Source organism: Macaca fascicularis, chromosome 13 (genome assembly GCF_037993035.2).
Source record: "Macaca fascicularis isolate 582-1 chromosome 13, T2T-MFA8v1.1".
Classification (NCBI taxonomy): Eukaryota; Metazoa; Chordata; class Mammalia; order Primates; family Cercopithecidae; genus Macaca; species Macaca fascicularis.
In genome coordinates, this window is record NC_088387.1 from 6,254,371 (window position 1) to 6,282,175 (window position 27,805).

At 41.4% G+C, this 27,805-nt stretch overlaps 1 protein-coding gene across 50 annotated transcripts in view; it reads left to right on the forward strand.

The window, feature by feature from the left end:
* MAP4K4 (mitogen-activated protein kinase kinase kinase kinase 4) overlaps positions 1–27,805 on the forward strand; it is a 191,719-nt gene that overhangs the window by 73,836 nt on the left and 90,078 nt on the right. For all 50 annotated transcript variants that reach the window (XM_045368703.2, XM_015433294.4, XM_074011139.1 and 47 more), the window contains one exon: positions 17,283–17,339. In XM_045368703.2, coding sequence (XP_045224638.1) covers positions 17,283–17,339 — 57 coding nt within the window. The remainder of the gene's footprint in view (positions 1–17,282; positions 17,340–27,805) is intronic.

The window sequence follows — 27,805 nt, forward strand, 5'->3', positions numbered from 1 at the left end:
ATTGAGTTTTCAGAAAGTGGAGTACACCATCTTCACACTGGTGTCGGGTATTGCCTTGTAAATGCTGCTGACCCCAAGACCCCTTTCCTTGGGCTTCTCTGTGCCTTAGTGGACCCTTGGCACTTCTCCTTGGACCTAATGAACCCTCCTTGATTGTAGCACTAGAGACAGGAATTATACCTGTTTTGGTTTTGAGATTTTCTCAACTCAAGACCTGAAATCACTAGAGACTCCGAATCAACCGTCTTGCATGACAATGTGGTAAGAATAGGAAAAGGGAGGGCAGCAAGTGGGAGGGAACAAAGGCAGTGCCAACAAAGCAAAATCCCTAAGCGGATGTGTCTGTCTGTTGAGGGGCCTCTCACTGAGCAAACAGGAAAATAGGCTGAAGGCCCAGAGGCAACCTGAATTCCCCACCCCCCAATTGCCTTAAAATTTTTTCTTTTGAGTACATAGTAGAAAAGATTTTATGGATACATAGCAGATGTATATACACAGTAGAAAATATTTTATGGATATAGAGTAGGTGTATATATTTATGGGTTACATGAGATGACGTTCTGATACGGGCATGCAGTGTGTGATAGTCATATGATGGAAAATAGGGTATCCATCCCCTCATGCATTTATCCTTTGTGTTAGAAACAATCCAGTTATACTGTTTTAGTTATTTAAAATGTACAATTAAATTATTATTGACTATAGGCACCCGGTTGTGCTATTAAATACTAGGTCTTATTTATTCTTTCTAACTATCTTTTTTGTACCCACTAACCCCCCTCCCCAACCACACTTACCTTCCCAGTCTCTGGTAACCATCCTTCTACTCTGTCTCCATGAGTTCAGTTGGTTTGATTTTTAGCTCCTAGAAGTAAGTGAACATGCAATGTCTGCCTTTCTGTGCCTGGCTTCTTTCACTTAACACAGTGATGTCCAGTTCCATCCATAGTGTTGCAAATGACAGGGTCTTCTACTGCACTGTGTTTAAGTACCTTTTCTTTATCCATTCGTCTGTTAATGGACACTTAGGTTGCTTGCAAGTCTTAGCTATTGTGAACAGGTGCAGCAGCAGACATGGGAGTGCAGATAGCTCTTGGATACCCTGATTTCCTTTCTCGTGGGTATGTACCCAGCAGTGGGATTACTGGATCATATGGTAGCTCGATTTTTAGATTTTTGAGGAACCTCCAAACAGTTCTCCATAGTAGTTGTACTAGTTTACTTTCCCACCAACAGTGTATGGTTCCCTTTTCTCCTCATCCTCGCCAGCATTTGTGACTGCCTGTCTTTTGGATATGAGCCATTTTAACTGGGGTGAGATGATATCTCATTGTAGTTTTGATTTGCATTTCTCTGATGATCAGTGATGTTGAGCACCTTTTCATATACGTGTGTGCCATTTGTATGTCTTCTGAGAAATGTCTGTTGAAGTCTTTTGCCCATTTTAAAATCAGGTTATTAGATTTTTTTTCCTATAGAGTTGTTTGAGCTCCTTACATATTCTGGTTATCAGTCCCTTGTCAGATGGTTAGTTTGCAAATATCGTCTCTCATTCTGTGGGTTGTCTCTTCACTTTGTTGATTGTTACGTTCGCAGTGCAAGAAGCTTATTAACTTCATGTTATCCTGTTTGTCCATTTGGGTGCCTGTGCTTGTGAGGTAACCTGAGTTTTGAACATTGCTGCCTCTCTTCAGTTTTTTATTTGATTAAAAAAACTATCATAAAGTTAAATTGACTTAGTTTTCTTTTGATACACAAGTCTGTAGAGTTTTACCATGTGTATGGATTTATATAACCACAATCAGAATGCAGAACAGTCTCATCACCCCCAAAGCCCCTGTCATGCAGGTCCTTTTGGTTCTGATTTCAAAGGCATGTCTTAGTGCTTAAGAGACTTGCACTCCTAGGTAGGCTCTTGGGTGTGGTGGAATTTGGGCAGCCCCGGAAGGACTTCTCCAGAGGCCTGGAGTTCACTCTCAGGTAGGTGGAGGCCTCTCCACCTACGTCTTACTTATTTTATCACTTCCCCCCATTTTGTTTATCAATCTAACAAAAACCTAGGGTTTCCTGTCCCCTCCTTTTTTTTTTTTTTTTTTAAAAGGGGCTGAATGATGGTTGTAGACATTCATGGATTTTGTAGCAGTATTTCAGGACATCCCTGCATCAATCTTAACCTTCACGCTTCCTGCATGTTGTTGCTGAGTGGCTTTGTGGGGCCATTATTGGTACAGTTTAGGAGGATGAGTTTCTGGGGGCAGCTGGCCTATATCCGCAAAGAACAACACGGGGTGTTTGGCCCTAGAGAGAGAAGCCTTGTCCATCACAGAGGCTGTTGAGTCAACTCTTAGGTCATATTTAGCCTCCTCAGTTTGCTTGTATTTCCTTTGAAAAATTTGTGTCTCACCAAGTTTATTTCTGAATGGCCTATTCAAGTGGGGTAACTGCTGTGGTGGACTTGCCAGGAAACCTTAAAGGAGAGATCATCTAAGAGGTTTGAAGGTTGTACCTCCTATTTGAGATTGTTTGTAAAGGTCTGTGTTTACAAATTACTGAATATGTTTGTCATACAACACCTGTTAGCCTCTTGATTATTCTTTGAAAAACCATTTACTGAGGGCCTGCTGTGTGCAGGGCCTGGGCTAGTGCTCGGGGTGAGAACTTAGAATCCAATAATTAGTGATTTGCCATCTGTTTTGTTTTTTTCCTTGAAAAAAAAATTCTTCAAATTCTTGAAGCCCAGGAAAGAGTGGGTTACCATAACCTTCTGTGTGCCCCGAGGCAGCCCTGGTTCACACCTGGTATCCTGGCGTACTTACTCTCAGTGCCCCATTCATGCTCAAGATAGATAGATTCATGTGGTCAGGCCAGTGAAGGGATAACGGAGTCAGGGTGCTTGCGTGGCCACTCGCTGTAGGTCAGTGTTATGTGGCATCTGCTATTGGGCTTTTCCCATGCTGTCAGGGCCAAACCTGTTTGTTTTCACATGTCGGGGAGATAGACATGCAATTAATGAGCTGCCTTATGCTTAACTTACTGTAACATGGGATCCAGGGTGGAGGTATTTTGGAGGGCTTTCAGTTTCTTATTGAGAGTGTGAGTTTTGGTGGTCCATATAGACTGGGTCCTTTCTGACATTACTCCCCATCAAGCTGTAGCTGCAGTTACTCTGAATTATTTAGAAGTTGCTTACAGATTCTCAGGCCCCTCACCTAGGGATTTTGATCCAGTAGATCTGGGTGAGGCCCAGGCCTATTTAATTCAAAGTAAAACAAAAAACTCTCATCAGTAACAACAAAAAGCTCTCCCAGTGACCGATGGTCAGCCAAGGTTGAAGAGCCATTGCTGTTCTATACTCAAGAATATTGGGCCCATGCCTTTCAGGTTCATGTGTCAGCGTTCTGAGCGATGAGGCTTGTGGGGATGCTGGAGAGCTCCTGCTGGTCTAACAGGGCGTTTCCCGCTGGACTCTAGACATTGTTTTCTTGGGCTTCGTCTAGAGGCTCAGCTTTAAAAAATCTATTTTTCAAGAGAAGCTAGAAATCTGGGTTTAAAAAAAAAAGTACAGTTTTCTAATTTTTGGAATGTTCAATTAAGAAAAGACAAAAAATGCACACCCCCCACCTCCGAAAAAAAAACACTATGGGAAATGTTATGTCCAATTTAGTCAATGAATTACTAGGGAGGATTTATTACCAGGGAGAAGAACCCTGCTATTAGCATCTAGAGAGTAGTTTCTGGCTGTAAACTCAGAGCCAAATGCCTTAATCAGATGCCAGGGTAATTTGAAGTGGAAGAAGTGCAACCATAAGAGGACACACAGGCTATTTTTAATATGGCTCTGTTAATTAGCTTTTGTTAATTTATTCCACAATTGAATTTTGCAATCCCGTAACCCAAATAACCACATACCAAATAATAATAAGCCATGTTGTGGACCTAAATTTGGGATTTTATTTTTAAATTAAAAATATATATTTTTCTTTTTCTGACTGTTGTCCTTACAGAAAGGAGGGAGACTTTGCTTTCAGTGCTTACTTAGAAAGTCATAGCCAGACTCTGCCAATATAGGCCTCAGACCTTAACCATGAGTATGAGTTCTGCTTGAAAAGTGACTGAAGAGATGTGTAGTCAGGTGGTGAATGGAGAAATCTTGTAGCATTTTTAAGCTAAAGCTTCTCGTGGCCCTTTCTCTATAACCCAAGCATGAGCTTTGTGTGAGGAAGTAGCCGCTATTGGGAATGGCTGGACATACCCACAGAGAGTCCTGCTCTGTGCAGTGCCTGTTTTCATAGCAGCACACAGCAGTGGCTGTGCTTTGGGCACTGTGTCTGCTGTTGACAAGAAGGAGTGGAGCACCTGAAGCTTGAGCAGAACCACCACATTACCTTCAGGCAGTGTGGGTAGTGGAGCTAGCATATCCCACCTTCCGTACGGGCTCAAGGTTTTCTGTGTAGATTAATTCTGGCTCACAAGGTCCCGCAGGGCGAGTGGCAAGACAGTCATTCATCGCCTCCGTCTGCTCTCTGCCCACATGACAGGGTATCAGGGAGACCTCCCTGACCACGCAGTGTAAATGCAGCCTCCCCATGTCTCGCATTCTCTTTCCTCAGTGCTCTGCCAGGGTTTTCCCTGTAGCTTGTTTCCATCCTTTTTGTTTTAACTGTGAGAATGTATTCAGAAGAGCAGAAGGTGTATTGCTTGATTTTTGCTTATATACCCCTTCAGAACTAGAGCGCAGATTTTGCACCCTTTTGTTCACTGTTGTTTCCCTAGCGTCTAGACCAGTGTCTTGTATATCAGAATGTTGGCCTGGGAAGCAGACCTCAGAATCATGACCGTTTTATAGTGAGATGGCCATACTTGCAAGAAGTGAAGAGACTTGTTCAAGTTCTTCCGTTTAGTGACAGAGCAGTGGACTCAGATGATCAGACTTTCCTTTTACTTTCAATATTATGGATTTGTCTTAGGAAGACAGATTTTGGTGTACTTGTTGCTGGGAGAGTTTCAATTCAGTGTTCTCTTTGTACCAGTCATTCTGTAGGGGTAATTTTGGATGCTTGTGGCTGTAGGTTCAATAGAATGACTTCTCTGGAGCAGCAAGTCAGACAGACATCCTCTCATCAAAGGTTGATGAAGGGGACCTGTGGGTCTGGGGGGAACCACAAGGCAGAGCTCTGAATCCCGGGGAAGAAGCTGTACTGGCATTTCTCCCTCCATTGCAAGTTAAATATGCTGAAAGCTCCTCAGGCAATTCTGTAGTGCTCACCTGCGCGTGTCTCTGATTTGTGTGGCTAGCACTGTGTGCGGGGTCCCCACCTAATCTCCAGGCAGTTGTGAAATCGCTTTTGTATCTTTTTTGTAGTCATTTCCTTTACACTGATAGCCCAGGCTTTGCCCACACCACCCACAGGGTGGACAGCATGCAGAAGGTGTCTTGTGGGGTAAGGGGTGGTGCTTTGCGGGGATTCTTTGGCAGCTGGCAGGCTTCTCAAGGTGCCTTGGTTGGTGGAGGCTGTGGATGGAGTCAGTGGTTGAGTGAAAAGCAGGGGCAGAGTTAAGAGGAGTCGGAGAGGGTCTTCAGAAAACAGCCACTGGAAGATTCTGGCTGACTGAAGGGCACCCAGGGAAGGACAGGGAGTCGTATGAAGGGACATACCAATCCCTGACTGCCCAGGTGCTTTTTACTCCTCAGGGTTTACATCCTGAGAAGGCTTCACCTATAGGCTGTTGTTGGTGCTTGAGTGGGGTGGAAGCAGGTTCTGGAACACAGACCTTTGATTTTAAATCTCTGTGGCCTGTAAGGAAAAGTGCTGATCCAAATCAGTGATCCGGTAGCCGGAGCTTTGAAGCCAGACACACCTGAGTCAGAATTCCACCTCACCCCTCTTTCTAGCTGTGTGACCTTGGGCTCGTTTTCTAATCTCATGGAGCCTCCGCTTTCTTTCTGTAAAATAGGGATGTTTTTCTTCATTGTAACTTGGTTGTAATGACTTCCTGTATTATGTATTAAAGTATTTGTACACTTCTGTGTGCCCGGCACAATAAATAAATGGATATTTATTAAATATATTTGTTGAGAGAATGAACACACAGTGAGTGCTTCCTTATCGGCCCGCCCTTTGTGGAGTGAGAGAGGAGGTTTGCTTATTGATAGGGAGGAGGAGGTGATGAGGGTGCTGAAAAACAGAGGGAAGCATAAAGCTCATCAAAATTTCCCTTTGCCTGTTGTTTTAGTTATGTAATCTGATTATTGCATGGCCTTATTGTGCAGAGTAGTGGGGGAAGGTGGTTAGAGCACTGACTTTATCAACATCACTAGATAAGCCTTAGTAAAGCTATAAAACTGCCCTTCTGTTTACTTATTCATGGTCTTTCATTGTGATTCTTGTTCTGAGAAAGCGATGAGGGGTTGAGTGTACAACTCAAAAAGAAATGGTGTATAACACTGAGGAAAACTCATCTGTTTTAATAATATGATTACTTGTAACTGATGACTTTTAACAAAAGATGATGCTTTGAGGAGGGAATTTTCTGTTTCACGTGCCAAGACAAGAGCTCTTTCTATCTCCATTTTTTTTCTTTTAATTTTGGCCAAGATAAATTTTAGATGGACATGGTATGAGTTTGCATGAGAGTGCTCTGGCTTTGGAAACCTGAGTTGATGGCATGGGTGCATTATTTCTGTTAAGGGATACTATCACATATAACCTCAAAAGAAAACTCGAAAGGTGGAGTTTCTCTTTCACCTTTTTTTTTTTTTTTTTTTTTTTTTAAAAAAAAGGAGGGATAGTACAGTTACGAGTAGTGAGTAAAATATGAATATACAGCATAGGCAGAGAGAGCTGTGTACAGACTTTGAATACCAGAAGGAAAACAAATACTGTTGTCAGAGACCACGTGCAGGAAAGGAATATGTCTTCTGAACTGTGCTACTGGCTGCAGCACAACAACAGAAGTAGTTTAGGTTCACAAACCAGATTATACTGTTTTTACAATAGTTCAGGGACACACAAAGCTGCTTAGGGTTGACTTTATATGAATAGTATAAATATACATAGGTTCAAGGGCAGTGTATTTTAGAGTTAACTTCTTGATGTGCTGAGAAAGAAGAAACGGTTTGACATCTTAATTGAAAGTTGAGTTGGTAGCGAATGGGAAGGGACCATGGGTGGATCGGGAGCCCATATTTGAATCTGAATCCCTTCCACCCCTTTGTCTCTTGCCTTTTGATTTGTGTATGAAACTTTCATTTTTTTTCTCTAAGCCAATGAGAAGAGTTCAGTTTGAGTGCTTTAGTGATGCTTGAAGTGATAGTTCAATATTGAAGTTACACTGTGGATATAATTATGAGAAATCGAGTGTACTGTGAAGTCACATGGGAGAAATGTAGAGAAATTTCTTGGGATTGAGGAAGGGGACCCCACATAGTTCTGTGTTTTGTCTTTTGTTCTAGATAAATGCTTAGCTATTATAATAAACAAGCTTTTTATTAAAATCCACTCAGTTATTTTGTGTATGATGTCTTCTGATGTCAAATGGAATCATAGACTCTTGGGTTGCAGTGCTGCATCTGCCCTAGCTTCACAAGGTGTGTTTTTCTTGTGTAACCTGAGTTCCCCACTTGGTCACTAAGAGGCGCAGTCCATTGGATTGCCACCTGGGAGGAGCTCCCTTCTCATTGGTCAGTTAGTGATCTTTTATTTAGTGCTGAATTGAATTATCTTCAAGAGTAGAGTATTTTTAACGTATCTTGACAGAGTCACATGATTGAATTTCATGGTTAGTATTACCATATTGACTATATATTACTTGGCTGTTGAATGCTATATTTTTTAGTGGCTACAATAAATGAATAACTTTATATGTAAGTTTACCTATAGTAAAAAAGGGGAAATTTTTCTTGCTATTAAACAAAAGTTACTGAGTCTTTAGCCAGTTGGGTTTTTCAAGTGAACAAAGAGCAGCTGCATATGTGTGATAAATACTACTGATAGCTGCTATAGAATCTGAAATCTCCTTTGTTTTGGATGCTTTGACATGAAGACTTGTCAGTACCCTTGACTGTTGATGAAAGCAAGCATGTGCTAATCCTTTTTTTCGGACCCTTTAGTTGATGATTTTTTATTTGCCAGTCTCCCTCTTCAAACTTAGTTCCTCACACTTGATGTTGTAGTAGAGACTGCAAGGCCGTTACCACCCTTGGAAGGGGCGCTGTCCTTTTTAATGCATCTTCACCAGGTATCTGTAAAACTCTTCTGCCCTTTTTCCCCACCTGACGCACTGCCCAGCCAGATCTTCCCTCCCCCTTTGTCTTAGTCCATATTGTGCTGCTGTTATAGACCACCACAGACTGGGTAATTTAAATGAACAGGAATTTATTGGCTCATGACTCTGGAGGCTGAGAAGCCAAAGGTCGAGGGGCTGGCATCTGATGTCTGGTGAAGGCCTTTTTGCTGCATCATAAGGTGGAAGGCATCGCATGGTGAGAGGGAGGGGGAAGGGGACTGAACTCTCCCTTTTATAATAAACTCACTTTGGACATAACTAACCCACTCCCTCAGACTATCCTTTTCACTCCTCCCTCCTGGCCTTACACCTCTCATGAGACCCCAGCTCCCAACGCGGTTGCATTGGTAATCAAGTTTCCAACACTTGAACTTTGGGGACATTCAAACCGTATAGCACCCTTTTTGAAAGAATTACTCGTAAACTCTCATGGCCGGATTTCTTCTCTTGCACCCTTCATTATCTGTGCATTTAAATTGTCTCCGCTTCTCTAACATAGAGGTGCTTTTTTACTACAGTGATAGCTCATCTGACTGGAACGGAGCTTGCTGCCTGGTCCCCCGACCTGCCATCTGTCCTAGAACACAGCTGTAAATGACTGAACAAGCATGCAGAGCCCAGATGACTGGGCCCTTTCTTTGTTGGAGTCGGAATGTTACTGCCTGACGTAATATTCCCGGAGGCTATCCCTTAATTGCAAAGACTGGATAGTAATTAGTGTTCATAATGATTTCCCTAGGCCATTAAGAAAAGTACCTTCAATGTGCTCAAGAATTCAGGGTTTAGAAAGATTTCCATCCAGATTGACTCCTTAAAGAAAAAAGATGTGGTGCATAATTTATTTTACTTTTAGTTATCTGCTAACGTAGCTATGCAAAATGACTCATTTGTTGGGGAGTGGGTGGTGGCATTAGGTAAAGTCTTACCATATTGTCTATTTTGACTGTTTCATTCTTAATAGAAGTCTACACATTCCCTGCAATTGAGGTATAATTTTCTTTAAAGGGAGTGTTGTTTCAGATAAGGTAGCTGCCTAAGAAAGGAATAATTCTATATTGAGTCTTTTAAGCTCTTTAGGGAATGGAAGCATTGTCTTATTAATTGGAAAGTCCCAACTGATAGCACTGACATATTCTTGTGCTTCCTTTGCCTGCCTGCTCATCTACAGCCCTGATCACAGAAGGAAGGGAGAAGTAGATGAGAAATAGTAGTTATGAGGATGAAATGTGCACAAATAGGAGCCCTCTCACCTTAAGCTTGGTTTGGGGGTCTGGAGGCGCGTGATGAGAACAGCAGCAGATCTGTGGGCTCACGTTCCCTTACTCGTGCTCCATTAATACTCCAGTCTGAAGGGATGATTTAGTACCAACCAGGAGATGTTTAGAAGACCGAGATGTTTGCTGAAGTACTCTGAGCTCTCTCAGGTTGATTACATGCTTTCGTATCTTAGATGGCTCCTGGAGAGCTGTCTGGGTAATACGTTCTCCCACTTTGGTAATTTTGGTTTTTTTGCAGACACTTTTTGGAAGAGAGCGCCTATGAGTGAGACCTGTGGTTTTGGGGTTTACAGTGCACAACCAGTCAAGCTGGTCTTTGCCTTTTGGGTGGATGCATATAGAAAGAGTGGTCAGTAGATTTCCCAGTGCTATACTCATGCCATTCAACTCGTGGTCACGGACGTTTCCATATTTGCTAGTAAAAATAAGAAAATTCACAAAGGGGAGTAGTTTGGAATTGTCAAGTTGAGCTGCGAATGGTGTGGATGAGATATTCTGGAGAGAGAATAGACAGACCAGGTTTGGCTTAGCTACTAGGTGAGCGCCCTTCTAGCTCTCTGGGATTTCTTTCTAATCTGTAAAATCACCTATTTTGTTGAAGTAGGCTTGCCTGTCCTTTCCATTCTTAGACATTTCAGAACATAAGTTATGTGTTTTTCTGGAAAAAAAAAAAAGAAGATATTTGTTAGAATTTACTTGTTACGAATCTAACCTTCACACACCAAACCCCCAGCTAAGACAGTAAGTTGCATATATAATTGTAATAAATACTATGTAAGTCTGCAAGGGGAAAGAGAACTTGAGTTTGTGACTTTTCTTGTAATCTTGAAGAAGTAATTCCCAAACTTCAGAGTGCGTTAAGAAATCACTAGGATGCTAGTTTTTAAAAGGCTTGGATTCCTATATCCCAGTTACACAGATCTGATGGCCTGGGATAGAACCTGGAAGTCTGCGTGTCACAGGTGAAAGGGAGTGATATTTGTTACTGAAATTGACCTGCCTAATATACTTAACATGCTTTACCCCCAGTAAATCTCTTAAATCCAAAATATTAACACTCCCAAACCAACAGCACACCACTAAAAAGTCAACGAACAAATTATCAGGAAACAAAGCTTCCCAGTTGGTTGGGAATGAGAAGCAGCCGGGTCTTCTCCCTTCTGTTGCAGGCACATGTCGCACTGCCATGGAATCTTCTCTTTTGACTTAGTGACGGAGACTGCCGTCTTCTTGAGGTGCATGCAGCGTATGACAGGCTTCTCTCATCCTTGCATGTCTGCAGAGATGTGATATGGTTTTGTGACATACTTCTAGTCTTGGGGGGAATCATTGTGCTCTCCCTTTTTTTTCCTGGCCAGTTGCTACCTCAAACCTGTCCCCTTCTGGGATTTGGAAAGGATTATTTGCAGCTCACATCTTGAGAGATCCAAGTTCTATCCTTTGATGATCTTCGGTGCCATCCAGGCATCTTTGAAGGCTCAGCTGCAGCCTCCATGGTGGGTCCACACCACTAGCCTCATAGTGATGTGTCCTCCCTTAACAGCTGCTTTGCACGTCCTATCAAAGCAGAGCAATTGGTTCCACATTGTCTTCTTTCCTAAGTGTTTCTACCCCAGGGCACAGTATTTCTCTGTGATGCTCATCTTTTGTGTGTATGTGTTTTTTTAAAACACCTCTCTAAATTGTAAGCTCCCTGCAGGCAGGTTGCTGTGTTTTATCTCCTCAGCAGTGTGAGGCATGTCCTGAGCACTGATTAAAGGTAGTCTTCAGGTTACTGAGACGTGCATTAATAGGCTTCACTATTAAGCAAATATAAAGCCAATTTCAGGCAATTAATCTCTGAAATTTTTATTTCAGATTAAACTCAACAGATAAAAGGAAGCTTTAATTTATGATGAGATAAAGATGGGAACAACTAAAAGCCTCTTACAGTTTCAGAAAGCCATGGACCAGAGTGGCTTGTGAATGTGTGTACACATGCCTTCAGGTTCCCTAAACAATTCCTGTGGGGTGTTCTTTCTTTATCACAAGAAGAAAAAGGCCAGGAGTTGAAAATAAGTTTTTATTATTGGTTAGTGTATTGCCATGTTTGATTATATCTATTAAAATACGTTATAGAATAATGTACTTGGCAGTTCCTATGTAAGTTGGTTAACAGGGCATTTGTGGTCATTTCTGTTTCAGGTCCACAGCCTGGTATAGAGAACCAGTCTAGGTGTGACTCTTGAGCTTGTTAACCTAGCCCCCTCTAAGCTTTAGTTTCTTCATCTGTCAGTTGAGGATAATGATACTTGCGTTGTGTGGGGAAGTAAACAATACATATAAAATGCTTGTTCACTAACTGCCTCAAGAGTAGGGCCAACGTGGTTCCTGTGACCTGTTCTTACAGTCCCGCCTCAGGACTGTAATGCTCTCTGGTGTCACAGCATATGCTTGCTGGAGTTCAGGCTGTGTGTGTGTACCCCTCTGGGCTACTGAGGGAAGAAGGCATTTGTTATTCCTAACTTGCGTATTTACCTTACATAGTGTCATTAACATGATACATTTTCCTTGTCTGGATAAAGGTGAGATTAGGGAGAAAGCACTATGAACGGAAAAAGTGCTGCTGAGTCCTGGGCACTTTCTTGCTGAGATGTGAGGTGGTGGCACCATTTAATAGCAAGGCTCTGTGAGGGAAGGTCAGAGGATGAGTGGGGAAACTTTCTGATAGAGTGATTGGTATGAGACCTCTTCAGACTGGAGTCCGGAGGTGAAAGCTCTGTTTTTCAGTGCTTGAATTCATTCACTCCTCAAAGTTCCTCTTAATATGGATGAGACCAATGGAATTTGCCTCTCGACGAATATACTTAATCATCAAATGTGTTTTAAAGGGTAATTGGAGTTTAGGTAAGGATTATGCAGTGTGAAGTTACCTAGCCTTTAATGATAGTAGAACATTTGAGAAGATAGGAACATTGCCATCTTTTTCTTTTTTCTTTTCTTTCTTTTTTTTTTTTTTTGAGTTGGTGTCTTACTCTGTCGCCCAGGCTGGAGTGCAGTGGCACAATCTTGGCTCACCGCAACCTCTGCCTCCCAGATTCAAGTGATTCTCGCGCCTCAGCCTCCCGAGTAGCTGGGATTACAGGCGCCCGCCACCATGCCTGGCTAATTTTTGTATTTTTAGTAGAGATGGGGGTTTCACCATGTTGGCCAGGCTGGTTTTGATCTCCTGACCTCAAGTGATCCACCTGCCTCGGCCTCCCAAAGTGCTGGGATTACAGGTGTGAGCCACTGCACCCAGCCAGATCTTTTTCTTTTGGGATTTAAAAGCTTCCTTTTGAATGCTGTTCCTTCTGCCTGTAGGCTCCTCTCTATGGGCCGGAGACAGATTTCATTCTAGTGCGATGGTTTTTCAAGTGCGAGGTGGCAATTTTGACTTGGTTGGAAACATAAAGGAGAGTTGAAAATCAAGCCATTTTCTTCAGCTTGGACCTCTATTAAGAATAGTTTGAGTTTTCTTAAAAAAAGAAACATACATTTTTTGCAAAATTTAAAGACTAAAATTGAACCAGAAACTAAGAAGGTTGCTCTACCAAAGGGGATGTCGGTTGTGGTTATTTGAACCATTCAAGCTACGTGAAATGATGTTGATTGGAAGAAAAATTTTAATTCTAAGTCATGCTATGTCTGCTAACCCTTAAAAGCATAGAGGCGAAATAACTTAGGCTGTTTCTTTGAAAACAAAATATTTTGATAGAAATTTGATGAGTTAGTAGAAACAGTAGGAGTCCCTCTCTTTAAGTATATATATAAAATCACTGTGGAAAGGGGATCCTGCTGCTATTGTACTGTGGGCAGATAACTGAAGAAAATTCAAAGTTCCTCATCTGTAGAATAGGCTAGTGACCTGCTTTGTTGCCCTCATAGGGTTTTTTAGGATCTGTTGAGAAAATAGATGTGAATAGTATTTGGGGGCTTTTTATCACTAATTGTCTTATAAACACATTAATGTTTACATGGTGCTGTATAAATAAAGCTAGCAATGAGTCTTTAATCTCTGCCATCTGGCATTTTATGTTTATTTTATCCCTGGATGGGATACTGTGCCCAAGAAATGTAGATAATGGGACAAGAGAGTAACATTCATAAATGGATGCTAGGTATGTATATTTAATACTGACCAAGTAATTTACTGGTATATTTTAAGAATGGATGATACAAGGGAAAAAAAGACCCTGTTAAATATTAAATTCGTAATCTCTCTGTGCACAAGTTAGGTGTTTGAGTGACCCAACATCAGGTGGGTCCAGAGTGATCCAGTAATCCAGAGTTAGGTGAAGGAACATGATTTATTGCTCATTTTCAATGAGCAGGCTGGATGAAGCAGCCCTTAAGAAACCTTATAGAGGCCAAAATGGGATGATATAATAGATGTCTAGCCCCAGGCATCAGTGAGTAATGCCTTTTCCTGAGTCCTTAAGTTCCCAGCATAATGCAGTTCGTTTATGGTTACACGCAGTTTCATTTTCTCTTTAAATACTCTTCAGGTGGTATGAAGGAGGGTCGTGTGTTGTAGCTAAAGAGATGCCAGGAGAGGTGTGGTAAGGGCCTCCCTTGTGAGTTGGGCCACCCAGCTTGGGCAGGCCTAAGCTTGTAGCCCACCCTGAGAGGAGTCAGTATATTCCCTCTTGGGTAGTATTGAATAAATCACAGGCAAACTTTTGTCCTTTAAAAAACTCTTGGTGTAGCTTCCTTAGCACACTATTATATGCATATTAACATTCAGTACATTGAATCCCAGCTTCAGTTTTTCTCCCAAGACTATTTTGCTGGCCATTTTGGTTCCTTTACACAAAGGTGACCCATCTCAGCAGGTGGATGATTACTATTAGTTTCAAATTTAGAAGTTTGCTTTTTTTTTTTTGGAGACAGGGTGTCGTTCTGTCACCCAGGCTGGAGTGCAGTGGCATGATCTCAGCTCACTGCAGCGACCTGATCTCAGCTCACTGCAGCCTCTACCGTCCAGGTTCAAGCGATTCTCCTGCCTCAGCCTCCTGAGTAGCTGGGATTACAGGTGCATACCACCACGCCTGGCTAAATTTTGTATTTTTAGTAGATTCGGGGTTTCACCATGTTAGTCAGGCTGGTCTTGAACTCCCGACCTCAGGTGATCCACCTGCCTTGGCCTCCCAAAGTTCTGGGATTACAGACTTGAGCCACTGCACCCGACCCTTTTTTTAAAAAATAGAGAAATACGTTATTTTAGGACTCCATTCCTTCCCATTGCATTGACCATTCCTTTCAAAAATTAGAAATGGGCCTACATTGACTACACTTGAGACAATTGCAGTCGACGAGGAGAAGGGAGCAAGGGAATCAGCATGGGCCTTTGTTGGAGTGGTATGAGGACGCATCCCTGCTGAGAGCCCACTGTGTGCTGGGTGCCAGGGCCAGGACTAGGGCCTTACGGACTCTGCACTTGATCTGCCAGCTGCCTGACTCTAGAGCAGGGATGAGGCACCTGAACACAGCGGGTCGGAAACTCCTAGAACTTAAGTTTAACTTCCCTGAGGAAATACGGTGATGGGGTGATGGACAAGGAAAGACATTCAAGGCTGCCTGGGTCCCAGATTCATTTTTCCTGGTACAGTGTCTTGTTTGAAAGGAGGGAGGCAGAATTCTTAGATGATTTTCTGATTTAAATTTAAAATAGACCTAATTTGGAGACCTACTGTGTGATAATGAAGACTGGTGCTGTCACATGGTCTGGCCTCATCACAAAAACAATTGTTAGTTGCTGATACTCTGTTCCCTTAGTAAGGGAGACTCATGTTTTATGTAAAGCAGATGCTGAGTGAATTCACATTTCTCAGCTGTTATGCCACTTTCTAAGTCTTGAGGATACACACTTGTGGTCTTGAGTTCAGGCATAGAAGAAAGCATAGACCATTTTCTGTTCCTCCTTATGGCTTTATTTATGTTAACGTTTATTAGAAAAAAGAAAGGTACTACTCTATAAATGTCTGAGGAGGCTTTTTCATAGACCTGTGGATTTTCTTGATTTGTAGAGATCTTAGGTGTTAATCATATCAGATACTCAGAAGACCCTTCCATCCCCAACGTTTTGCTAACACATTCCCAATGCAGCATACTTACGCTCTTGAAAAGAGGGAAAGCCAGGACAGTGCGTTTGACATTTTCCCTCATCATTTGGTTTCTGTCAGCGAGAAATATGCTTTAGTAATTTGGAAATAAACTCACTGCAGGGGGTGAATAACAGGTTTGAAGGTTGATTAGTTGCTAAGGAGATGATCTTTGTGTGCTTATGTGGAAAGTATGAGAGGATCACTTAATACTATATCTTCTGAAGTTCTGCTCTTTCTCCTTGGGTTCAAGAAAACCATCATTTGGTTTCAGGTTGTGTTGACAGTCACAGTCAACTGTAGGAACTATCATTAATTTAGGGAAACAAGGTTCCAGGGTTGTGCTTGACCTCTGACCATGTGCCACACAATGTTCTTTGTGCTCCATTTGTTGTACACAGCAGCCGTATGAAGTGGGGGTACCACTGTGATCTCACTTACACAGATAGGAGCCTGAGGCACACCAAGCAGAGTCTTGCCCAGGTGCAGTTACTCAGTGTCATAGTTGTAATACAGTGTCATTTTCACAGAATTGCTTGGTCCAAGCTGTAACTTGAGTTCCTGCACACACTCTCCTCCTCAGATGTGAAGTTTTAAAGTTCACAACTCTTTAAATCATGAGAATACAAGAGAGACAGGCTGTTGGAAAATACGGGGATGTTCTTTCTGTTTGACATCTGTTGCAGAAGGACTGTTTCTCACAAAGTCCTTAAGTAGATCATGCTCAGCATATCTGGATGCTCTTTGCTACTGGCCTGAGAAATGACCAGCAGGGCATTGCAAAGAGTGAGTAGAGAGTAACAAGACTGACAGTAATTCAACCCAGTACTCCTCATCTGGGTGAAAGGAGAATGATACCAAGTATGACTGATACCTAGTGATACAAATGGGTTACAGAATTTTAGATTCTAGGTGAGGCATTATAATACACCTGTAAGAAACCTATCTCCCTCCTACCCCCAATTTCTTTATACATTAAAAAAAAAAAATCCCAGAATTGTAAAGAAGTATATAAAGAAATTGGTGGGAGGAGGGGAAGAATTTTAAAAAGTGAATTTGTTTGATAGTTTCCTCATGTTATGCTTTAGCTTGTTTCTTTCTTGCAGTCCCCACATTGGGACTGCAGGAGAGCTTCAAAGAAGACTTTCAGTATAATTCTTGTGAAATAAAGTAATGGGTATTGGGAATACACAGGGAAAAATTACAGTTTTCCATTTTTGACGATAAAATGTCTAGAGGGTTTTTTGGGGGTCATTTTTTTTTTTCCTGTAGCAAGTTAAGAAGGAAAGGATGGCCAGTGTGATTTGTAGAAAAAAAAAGTTTCTTCTAGATAGTGTTATGTAAATTAAACCTGTGAAGGAAATAAGTAATTGATGCTTTATCAAAAACTCATTTGTTCAAGGAATTGTCTTGCTTAAGTGTGGTTCATTATAAACTATATTGTTATATTGGAGAGCACAGGATTATTTTGTCATCACTGTTGGTTAGTAAGAGATAAGTATAGATGAAATACGATTTGTTGGAAACTTCAGCCATTTTGTTCTAATGATTGTGCAAAAACATTGGTGCTCATTGATCTTTTTTTTCTGTTTTTCAGGGTCGACATGTTAAAACGGGTCAGTTGGCAGCCATCAAAGTTATGGATGTCACTGAGGTAAGATTGAGTCACACACCTTTTTAAATAAATTGTTAGATGGAAGACAAAGATTCCCCCAACAACATAGAGCATTACTGTGTTTGGAAAATCTGATCACTTGAGCACATTGCCCTCCTGTGACATTGTGGGTTCATAGGTCCAGTGGACTAGTTGGCCTAAATTGTAGTACACAGTCTCTAAGTAACTAAAAGGAAGTAGCATTTTCTCAAAACACACGCAGTGCACACACACATCTGAGTGATGTCATCCTTGGCAACGTAATGGGCCATAATTGGAAACATCTTCTCTAATGGAAAAGAAAAAATTTGAAAAGGGATCATGGAGGTCACATGAATAGGGAGATTGAGGGTTTCGAGTGGAGGAAAGCTTCTCTAGGGTATTAGGCCACATTTGTGCCATTTCTTTTATTTTTAACATGGGGGAGGAAAACAGACCCAGCCAAGTTCCCAGAGGTTGGAAAACAGAAACATCTGCTAGAATGCTGAGCAGATTGTTGGCAAAATTTAGTAGCAAAAAATAGTTCTTGAAATGGTCGCATGAGGATTTACTGTGCAGCTTTAGATGGGAAAGAGGAGAACGTGACCGAGACAACAAGTAAGTGTACGTGTGCCCATATGTGTGCTTGTAATATAAGCATGAGCCCATATTTAAATTCTTTAAAAATAGTAATAGATTATAATGAACTAAATCCATTTCATTTTAAAGTATTTTTATCTGAAATTTTGCTTCATGCTCATGTTTACCTCTAACTTGCCTAATTATGAGTAGGATTCAACATCATATTTCACAGATTCTAGAAAGAGTTCACCAGTAGCATTGGAGATTTGGGATAACTTTAAATCCAGCCGTACTTTCCCCAAGTCTGGGGTCAGTCGAGGGAGATAATGGCTAACCAATCTCCAGTGTGCTATCTAGAGAGTGAAATCTCCTTCTTTGCCTTGCTCTCTGCTTGGTCTCTGACAACATGGTCATCTTCAGAATGGGTATTTGTCAGTAAGAGTTGGAAAACACTGTTGTCCCTGGACCACAAGACAACTGATAGAGCCTTTCATAAATATTTGAAGATGTGACATTTTATGAGGTGACCACTCTCTTTTCTCTGTTAAAGAGAATAATGGATACTTTAAAATGAAAATGTACCATTGCTTAGTTGAATGGCCAAAAGATTCTCCTTGACATACTCTGATGTAGACTATTCTGTTGTATTACAGTGATCCTATCTTGGTGTACAGCTCAGTGGGAAATTGGATGCTTTCCAGTTAAATATTTTTTAAAGATGTTTTTGAAGAGTGGCGAAGGAACCGTAACTTCTTGCTTATTTTATTTTGAATACAGTAGTTGAGCTATTTATGAAGGACCCTCTCTGTGAATGGAATGACCAATACCACCTTCCTACCAAAGTCTCCATTCAGAATGCTGTGCATCTTGCCAGTGCTGTGTTGGGAGTGGTGTTGCTGGAAAATACGGTCTTTCCATTATTTATTAACACACTTTTTGACTTGTTTACTGGCAGACTTGTAGGTACAATTTTAAATGTAATCTTTTGGAATTTTATGAACTGAGAGTTCACCCTTGCAGTGTCATGCAGCCTGTGCTGCTTCCCCTGACACTGCTGTTGTGGCTGGTCAGGATATGTCCTCTTTCACATCTCTAACGGAATCTACATGGGGTTTGCTTTCTCTGTAGGGATCTTCTTCACCTAATCCTGGCTGTGATTATAAGTGTGCAATACATGATCACTGTAAAAAAAAAAAAGTATAAAGTATAGGAAAATATAAAGAAAAAGTTAAATCCTTATACTTCTGCCACATTATTATTATTATTATTATTTATTTATTTATTTTTTTGAAATGGAGTCTCCCTCTGTCACCCAGGCTGGAGTGCAGTGGTACGATCTCTGCTCCTTGCAACCTCTACCTCCTGGGTTCAAGCAGTTCTCCTGCCTCGGCCTCCATAGTAGCTGGGATTACAGACTCCCACCACCATGTCCAGCTAATTTTTATATTTTAATAAGATGGGGTTTCACCATGTTGGCCAGGCTGGTCTTGAACTCCTGACCTCAAGCAATCTACTGGCCTCGGCCTCCCAAAGTGCAGGGATTACAGGTGTGAGCCAGCGCCCCTGGCCCTCTGCTACCTTATAATAGCTCTTGTTAGTGCTTTGGTGTATTTCCTTTCAATCATGTCTCTGTGAACATAACTATAAAATACATACTCATATGTAATGGATGCTTTTGTATCCCACTTGTTGAGTGGGATACAACAGGTATTTTCTTGCCTGAAAAATCAGGCAATGTTGGACACATGCATAATGTAAGTATTTTTGGGACTCTTTTAAAAGTAATTATTGCAAAACCCATGTATTCAGGTAAAATGAAAACCAGATGGTGAGTCCTCAAATAAGTATTATACAAACCCAATCAACCATTTACCATATTGTCCACTCAGTAATGTTTCTTGTGTGCTGTTTTCATGCAGTGACCTTTTCTATAGCATGGAGCACAGTCATTGCCCATATAAGTGTTGTTTATGGATAGAGGGCCGTGTATAGCAGTCAGCCTGGAAAACATGCCCTTGCCAAGCCTGCATGTCAAAGCTCCTCTTGTGTAGTTGTAGGCACTGGCCTGGCTGGGACCTGGGAGCAAGTGGGGAGCAGGCTGAGTGAGAGAGATTTTGCAGCATGTGCTTCTGGTCCCAGCTCCAGCAGGAGGGGCTGTTGGAGCGGGTTCTCTTGATGAGAACAGGACTCTTCATGGTTTTTTACCTCCACTTAGTTTCATCTCAGGAGCAAAAAAGTGCAAATACTTGTTTTTGGGAAAAATCACAGATTTGTTCTGACTCTTTAGGTGAAAGTGAGAGGCAGTTACCAGGCTACTAGTTACTCCTCAGGCCCAGAAGGCAAGAATTGCAGCACGTGTGGGAAGTTGAATGGTGTGGCTGCGTTTCTCCTGAGCTGTCAGCTGTTGGCAGGCTGAATGAATCTAGCTCTGGAGCTGGCTGCAGACAGTGCAAAGATGGGGGCCCACTTCACTGGCTTTACTTGATTGTGTGAATCTGGAAAACAAGACAAGCTGAGAATTCAGATTTCATCCTGGGGTGAGGTGACAAGGGACTATGGAGGAAACCAAGGGGCCTGGAAGTGGGGAGGCATTTATTTGCAAGAGATGTCAAGTTCTTTTCAAATTTGGTGTGTGAGTACTTTAGCTGTATTAAGAATTGACTATCCTTAGGATTTTGAAAGGCTCTTTTTAAGGAAAGCATGTCTTTTATCTGATTGGTTTTGGGAAGGGCTTAAGGAACAGATTAAGGATGTGCTCAAAGTGGATGATATTAGGACAGCAGATCTGTAATGTGTTTTTTTGTTGTTGTTTGTTTGTTTGTTTGTTTTAAATAATGATAGATTCAGAGGATTTGCAGAAAATTGTATAGGGAGGTCTCATGTACCCTTCATTCAGTTTTCCCGTGATGAAATCTTGCATAACTGTAATACAGTATTATAGCTTAAGTACACATACAAAATAAAGCATGGTAAATGATTGCTTTTACCAGTGATTCTCAACCTGGAGTTCATAAACTCTTTGAGTGAGGTTTGTCTCTGAGAACAGAATTTTATTTTGCATTTTAATAGTGTCCCCCAACTTTTTATTATGAAAAAGTTCATATATCCAGAACTGTTGAAAGAATGAACACTCTCAACTCTTCACTTATATTCAACATTTGTTAACATTTTGTTCGTGTGTGTGTGTATTGTTTTTGAAAATAATTACAGCTATCACCGTGATGCTTCACCTGAAATTACTTGAGCATGCTTGTCTTAAAGACAGTCTTCTGCATATCATAAAATTGCATCTAATGTTCAGTCTACATTCATATATCTTTGATTGTGCCAAGAATGTTTTTATAACTCTTTTTGATTCATAGTCCAGGTTTATGCACTATACTTAGTTATCTTATCGCTTAACTTATTTTTAGGCTAGTAAGTTTCTCTTTGCCTTCCTGCCTCCATTTTTATTTTTTTTATAAAAGAAAATTGACTTTTGTAAGAATTCAACCAAATTGTTTTGTAAAATATCTTGTATTCTGGATTTGATAGTTTCCTTATGTTACGCTTTAACTTGTTCTTTTCTCTCCTGTATTTCCTGTAAACTGGAATTATGTTGAGAGGTTTGATTAGATGCAGATTAAATATTTTTTGGCAAGAACACCTCAGTGGTGGTATTGGGTACTTCATATTGCCTCAGGTCAGGGGTACATTGTTCTAGGTGAAGCCTGCTTCACTCATAGCCTTCCCATTATTAGTGAAGCCAAGTTGGGTCACTGGATTAAAGAGGTGACTGCCAGCGTTCTCCACCACAAGGGTGCATTATTAGTTTTGCATTCCCCAAATAATCTATCTCCAGGGTGATACTTTGGCACTGTGTGAATATTCTGTTCAGCAATGGCTTTGGCATTCATTTAATGATTCTTGCTTAGGTTAGTTATTATTGCAAAATGATGATTTTACGTTCTTCCTTCTGTATTTATTAGTCAACAACAGTCTATAGAAGAGTTTCCTAACTACCCCTGCCCTTCTCTCTTTGTCTGGATATTGCTGTGGACATGAGTGGTTTTGTTTAATGTGTTTCCATCAATTACAGCTGTTATTACATAATCAAGTTGTACCATATTTGGCAGTGAGAGCCTTTGACATGACCCCAGTGGGTCCCCAGTGGAGTCTGTAGCCTTTCGACATGCCCCTATTAGTTTTTGAGTACCTCTTTGTTTTTCTGGGACAAGTAGATATTTGAAACTCACCTACCAAGACATGGAATCCTCTCCTCTGAGGAGCCTTAGTTCAGTTGAGTGGGGAATGTATTTAGAGACTAATATCTGGATGCTAAGTATACTCATTGCTACTGAGGTATTACTGCTTCTAGGCCCTTTGAGTAGACAGAGCTAAGAAATGCATTTTTCTTTTTCAAAAACCAGAGTTTTTTTCTTAATTTCTTCTATCTTGTATATCTTATAGTTGTCTTTTCTCTTATACTGAAAAATTATACTGAACTTAAAAACACATTTTTGTGTTCAGTGAATATAAAATTATTTCAGTATTATAACAATATTATTACTTAAAATAGACATGGAAGGAGAAGTTTAATATTTTTCTGAAGTGTTTTTGGCCCTTTGCTTTGCATAAATCAAGGACAAACATTTCTTAGGTTAATGCACAGAGAACAGAGGCAAACTTACTATGTGGTGTTTTATGTCAGTTGGGGATGAAACGGTGCTCTTTGGAATGAATGATGTTTGACTGCATTTCGTCAGCACTGAGTAGCAGAGCTGCATCCGATCCAGTCTTCTGGCCTGTCTTGTGGTCTTTCCAACATTTGGTCCTTTTTCTCAGCCACTCGGGCATAGGATGGTGTTACAGCAGGGGATTCTCAAAATGTAGCTATTGGACCAGCAGCTGCTGCGAGTACTTGAAAACTTGTTAGAAATGCAGCCTCTGGTTCCATCCCAGATTACTGCATCAGAAACTCTGGACTGGAGCCCTCCACAAAATTCTAATGCACCTTCAAGTTTGAAACCCCCTGCTTTAATGGAACCTTAGGAAAGAAAGAGCCCACTCCCTCCTGTCTGTGGGTGAAGAACTGCAGCTCAGAGACGCTGATACTTCTTGCTCAGGAGCACATTGCTAGACACTGCAGGAATTAGAACCTGGATCTTTGATTCCCTGCTTACTGTACTTGTGAAAGTATAACCATTTCAAACATCAGGTTTTTAAGTAAGCTCGTTGAGTGAGCTGATTTGATCTGAACTTTAAAGGATAGATGGATCTTAACATTTCTCCTTTTTAAAATTTGTTTTTGGCAGATTTGTCAGAGCAGACTTTCTTTTAGTGTTAAGACTACAGTGTCCGTGAATAGTAATTCTGTCATATTACTTAGGGGATGGGAAGATGCTGGGCATTATGTCTGTTACCTTCTCATTATTACATACATTAAAATACCACTTTTGCTGAAGACTTTTTAACACTCCCGATACCCTCCTGAGCCACTTGTTCAAATGATCCACTCTCCACCTGCCTTCTTCCACCTGTGGCAACCCTTTTTGCCGTGACTTTGTTCCCTGCAGGCTCCTTCTTCAGCCCCTCTGTGGTTACAGCCTGTTTGGTCCTTTGACAACTACCTTTGCCCTATGAACTGTCTTCCTCTGCTGTGTATGTGTGTGTGGGGTTTTTTTTGTTTCATTTTTGATTTTTGTTTTTTGAGATAGGCCTCACTCTGTTGCCCAGGCTGGAGGGCAGTGGCACCATCAGGGTTCACTGCATTCTGGACTTCCTGGGCTCAAGTGATCCTCCTACCTCAGCCTCCTGAGTAGCTGGGACTACAGATGTGTGACACCATGCCCAGCTAATTTTCAAAATTTTTTTGTAGAGACTGAAGTCTAACTGTGTTGCCCAGGCTGGTCTCAAACTCCTAGGCGCAAGCTGTCTTCCTACCTCCCAAAGTGCTAGGACTGCTGATGTGAGCCACCGATCCCTGCCGATTCTTCTACTGTTTTAATTGTTAGCTAGAGAACAGTGGCCACATGTTCATTTTAGATCATATCCTCTTTTAGGATTCCCTTCTAGGTTCATGACAGTACCCTTTGTTCACATGAGTGGTGCTTAGCTTATATTTGCTCTTTCTGAAGAATGTCCCAAGCCAAAAGGCAGTTCTTGTTGTTGTTCTTCTCCTTAAAAAATTAATAATAATAATAATTATTATTATTATTATTTTGAGACAGGATCTTGCTTCATCCCCCAGGCTGGAGTGCAGTGGTGTGATCACATCTCACTGTAGCCTTAACTTCCCAGGCTCAAGAGATCTTCCCACCTCAGCTTCCCAAGTAGCTGGGACTAACATTTTTTGTAGAGACCCAGTCTCCCTGTGTTTCCCAGGCTAGTCGCAGAGTCCTGGGCTCAGGCTGTCCTCCTGCCTTGGCTTCCCAAAGTGGTGGAATTATAGGCGTGAGGGACCACACCTGGCCAAAAGGCAGTTTTAAAGGAGAATTTCCAAAAGTGTTTTGAGCAGTAGCAAAAAATATATATAGTGTCCCTTTTAAAAGATTAGAGACAGCCTTTATATTAATATTTATGTGCTAATGTATTTTACTCATACATTTACTCATTGTAGGCTAGTTTTAAATATTAAACAGGAATAGAGAAAAGTATATTCACTCTTACTGAAAATATGACTAAGCACTAATTGCTTTGTTCATATGTAATTTTGGTTCATTGGGATTGGAAATGGCAAATGTAAGCCATGGTTTGTAGGTTTTTTGTTTTTGTTTTTAATCCTGTTCATGGAATTGCACTAATTCATTTATTTAAACAAGTAGTGAACACTGTTCTCTCTGGAGTGGAATAGAAAGATTAATTATGCTTTAGGAGTAACTATTCTTGATTTCTTGGTAAATTAAAAGTTGCTGTGAAAGGATGATCTTTGTAATTATTAATGAGCATTCTTCAAGCAGATTGAACATCCACAGTTTCTTAGTTTATTTCATCATTTTATGAACCAAAGGCATTTTTTCTAAGTAAAATAAATGGTTGAGTAAAAAAATCACCCAACACATTTTATATAATCTAAATTGCTGGTTTTTTTTTTTTTTTTTTTTTTTTTTTTTTTTTTTAATGGATACTGTCCTTTCACCATCCCATCTCCTTTCCCCAGCTACCGCTGCTACTGCTGCTGCTGCTTTCTTCTTTCTTTATTCCTTTCAGCTTTGGGCTATACATGCAGGGTTTTGTTTTTTGTCTTGACACTTCCATTCTTGCTTCCATTCCCAGTAAATGTATTGAAAAGAATGTCGTGTTGGAGGTCCCCAAGACCACCCTCAGTTTCGATTCCAGCACATAGGTGTACTCTCCGCTGTGATTTATAGCACAGTGATAGGATCTAGAGCAAATTCAGCAAGAGAACAGGCACGTGGAAGGAAGTCTGAAGGGATGCAGGCACAGACTTCCCAGAGTCCTATCCCAGTGCAGTCACACAGGCCCTGCTTATTTCCTCCAACAGAGCTGTGATGGCACGTATGAAATATTGTCTACCAAGGAATCTTGCTAGAGACTCAGTGCCTTGAATTTTTATTTGGGGATGGTAGTACAAGCAGCCTGTGCCTAGCATGCACCCAAAATTTCAGACTTCCAAAAGGAAAATAGGTGTATGGCGTAAACCACATTCTAGGTACAGTGAGCCACTCTTGGCCAGTTCTGGGAGTGGCAGAAACCCTACCCAGATCAAAATCCCAGATGCCAGCTGAAGGCCAACCTTGCAAGCTGCCCTTTTTAGGGATGGTGTCAGGCCTTAGGACTAAACAGACACCTCTCCTGAGTGCTGCGTTGATATATCACCTGCCTCTTCAGCATCTCTTCTTGGATGTCGATAACCTAAACTCCACATGTCTCATGTGAGTTCCTGTTCTTCCCCCATAAGTTGTTCCACTTGGAGCCTTGCCTTTTCTCAGTTGGTGGCAACTCCACCCTTCTCATTGCTCAGGCCCAAAAAGGTTTTGCATCCTGGGTTTTGCATCCTGGGTGAACTGCTTGCTTTCTGTCTTGTACCACTTGGCTCATCTGTCAGGAAATCCTATTGGTTCTGCCTTCAAACAGTGTCATTTGTGTTAGAATAATCTTGGTAGATTGTGGGTAGATTGACTACAAGTTAGTAACTACTAGTTAGTATTTTTGAAATCATAAAAAGTTTTAATGATGGTCCTCATAGTCTGTGAGAGTCTGTAAGAACAAACACACACAAATCTAACCCTTCTCACCACAGCCTCTGTGCTGCCACCCTTGGCTGCCCCTCTGGTTTTGGCTGCCACCGTCTGTTGCTTAGATTTCTATCGTAGCCCCTGTCACGAGCCTCCTGCCTCCGTGGTTATTTTCCAGCCACTTCTCACTGTAGCAGCTGAGTGAAGCTTGGGAAACAAAGTCAGAATAGAGTATTTCAGAGGCTGCTTACTTAGCTCAGAGTAAAAGCCCGGGTTCTTACAGTGGCCGACACGACAGGGCCCTACTTGACTGGCCTCCCAGCCCTCCTCTCCTCCTTCTACACAGTCACTCCAAGCACACAGGCCTGTTCACTGTTTCTCCACCCTGCTCGCCTGATCCCGCCAAGAGACCTGTCACTTACTGTTTGTTCCCTGTGCCTGGAATGCCACTCCCTCATGGCCGCCCAGCTCACCCCCCCACCTTCTTCATGCCTTGACACAGCACATGACCTCTTCCTACTCCTAAAGCTCTTGCCCGGTTCTATGTCACCATATCTAACTGGCTTATTTATTCTACTTAATGTGTTTCATTGCCTCCACCATGCCACTGACTGCCTGTCCCCCAAGAATATAAGCTTCATACATAGTGACAAGGATCGTTGTCTTTTTTTTTTTTTTTTTTTTTTTTGAGTTGGAGTTTCCCTCTTGTCACCCGGGCTGGCGTGCAATGGCACGATCTTGGCTCACTGCAACTTCAGCCTCCTGGGTTCAAGTGATTCTTCAGCCTCAGCCTCCCGAGTAGCTGGGACTACAGGCGTCCACCACCATGCCCGGCTAATTTTTATATTTTTAGTAGAGACAGGGTTTCACCATGTTGGCCAGGCTGGTCTCGAACTGCTGACCTCAGGTGATCCGCCCACCTCAGCCTCCCAAAGTGCAGGGATTACAGGCGTGAGCCACTGTGTCTGGCCAGTTCTTCTAGTGATATTTCATCCCATGTGCAAATGCATTGCCTAGCATATAGCAGGCATTTAGTAAATACTGTTGAATAAACAGTGCTTCCCCTTCTTTTTATAAGTAAAACCCCAAAACTCAAATAAGTTACTATGCTTGGTTGATGGGGTGTGTGTGTGTGTGTGTCTGCTGTCTGTCTGTCTGTGTGTGTCTGTGTGCACAGGCCATGAAACTATTTGATGATTACACAGTTTAGATTGTCTTTTAATTATATAGTGACATGCCCTTTGAGATGTGGTAAAATGGTGAAACAATACAATCGGAAAGAGGGTTTTAGATAACCTATGTCCATTCCTTTGAAACACTTAAAATGGTGAAGTCTCTTAAAAGGATCTCTTTAGCACCCCTGCCCTTTTTGTTTTTGCCTCCTGAATTTAGTTCCAATAACTGCTTTCCAGTTTACATTCTCTTCATAGGACTGGGGTATAAATTCTAGCCTAAACTAACCTGTCCATATGATAAAGCTTTCTGGAATTGCTTGTTTTATTAGTCTGTCAACGTCTCGTGAAAATCTATAGTAACAACATACACAGGATCTTAAACATTTATATGACAGTGGAATCATTTTTAGAATAAAAGCTCTAATTGAGAAACGGACCCCGCCCCCCATTCACTCCCATTAGCATAATACCCTGACAGAAGGAAAGACATTTTTGGTGAGAAATTTTTATCTCCTAGTTGTTCTGACTTTTGTACTAACCTTACAGAAAGGAG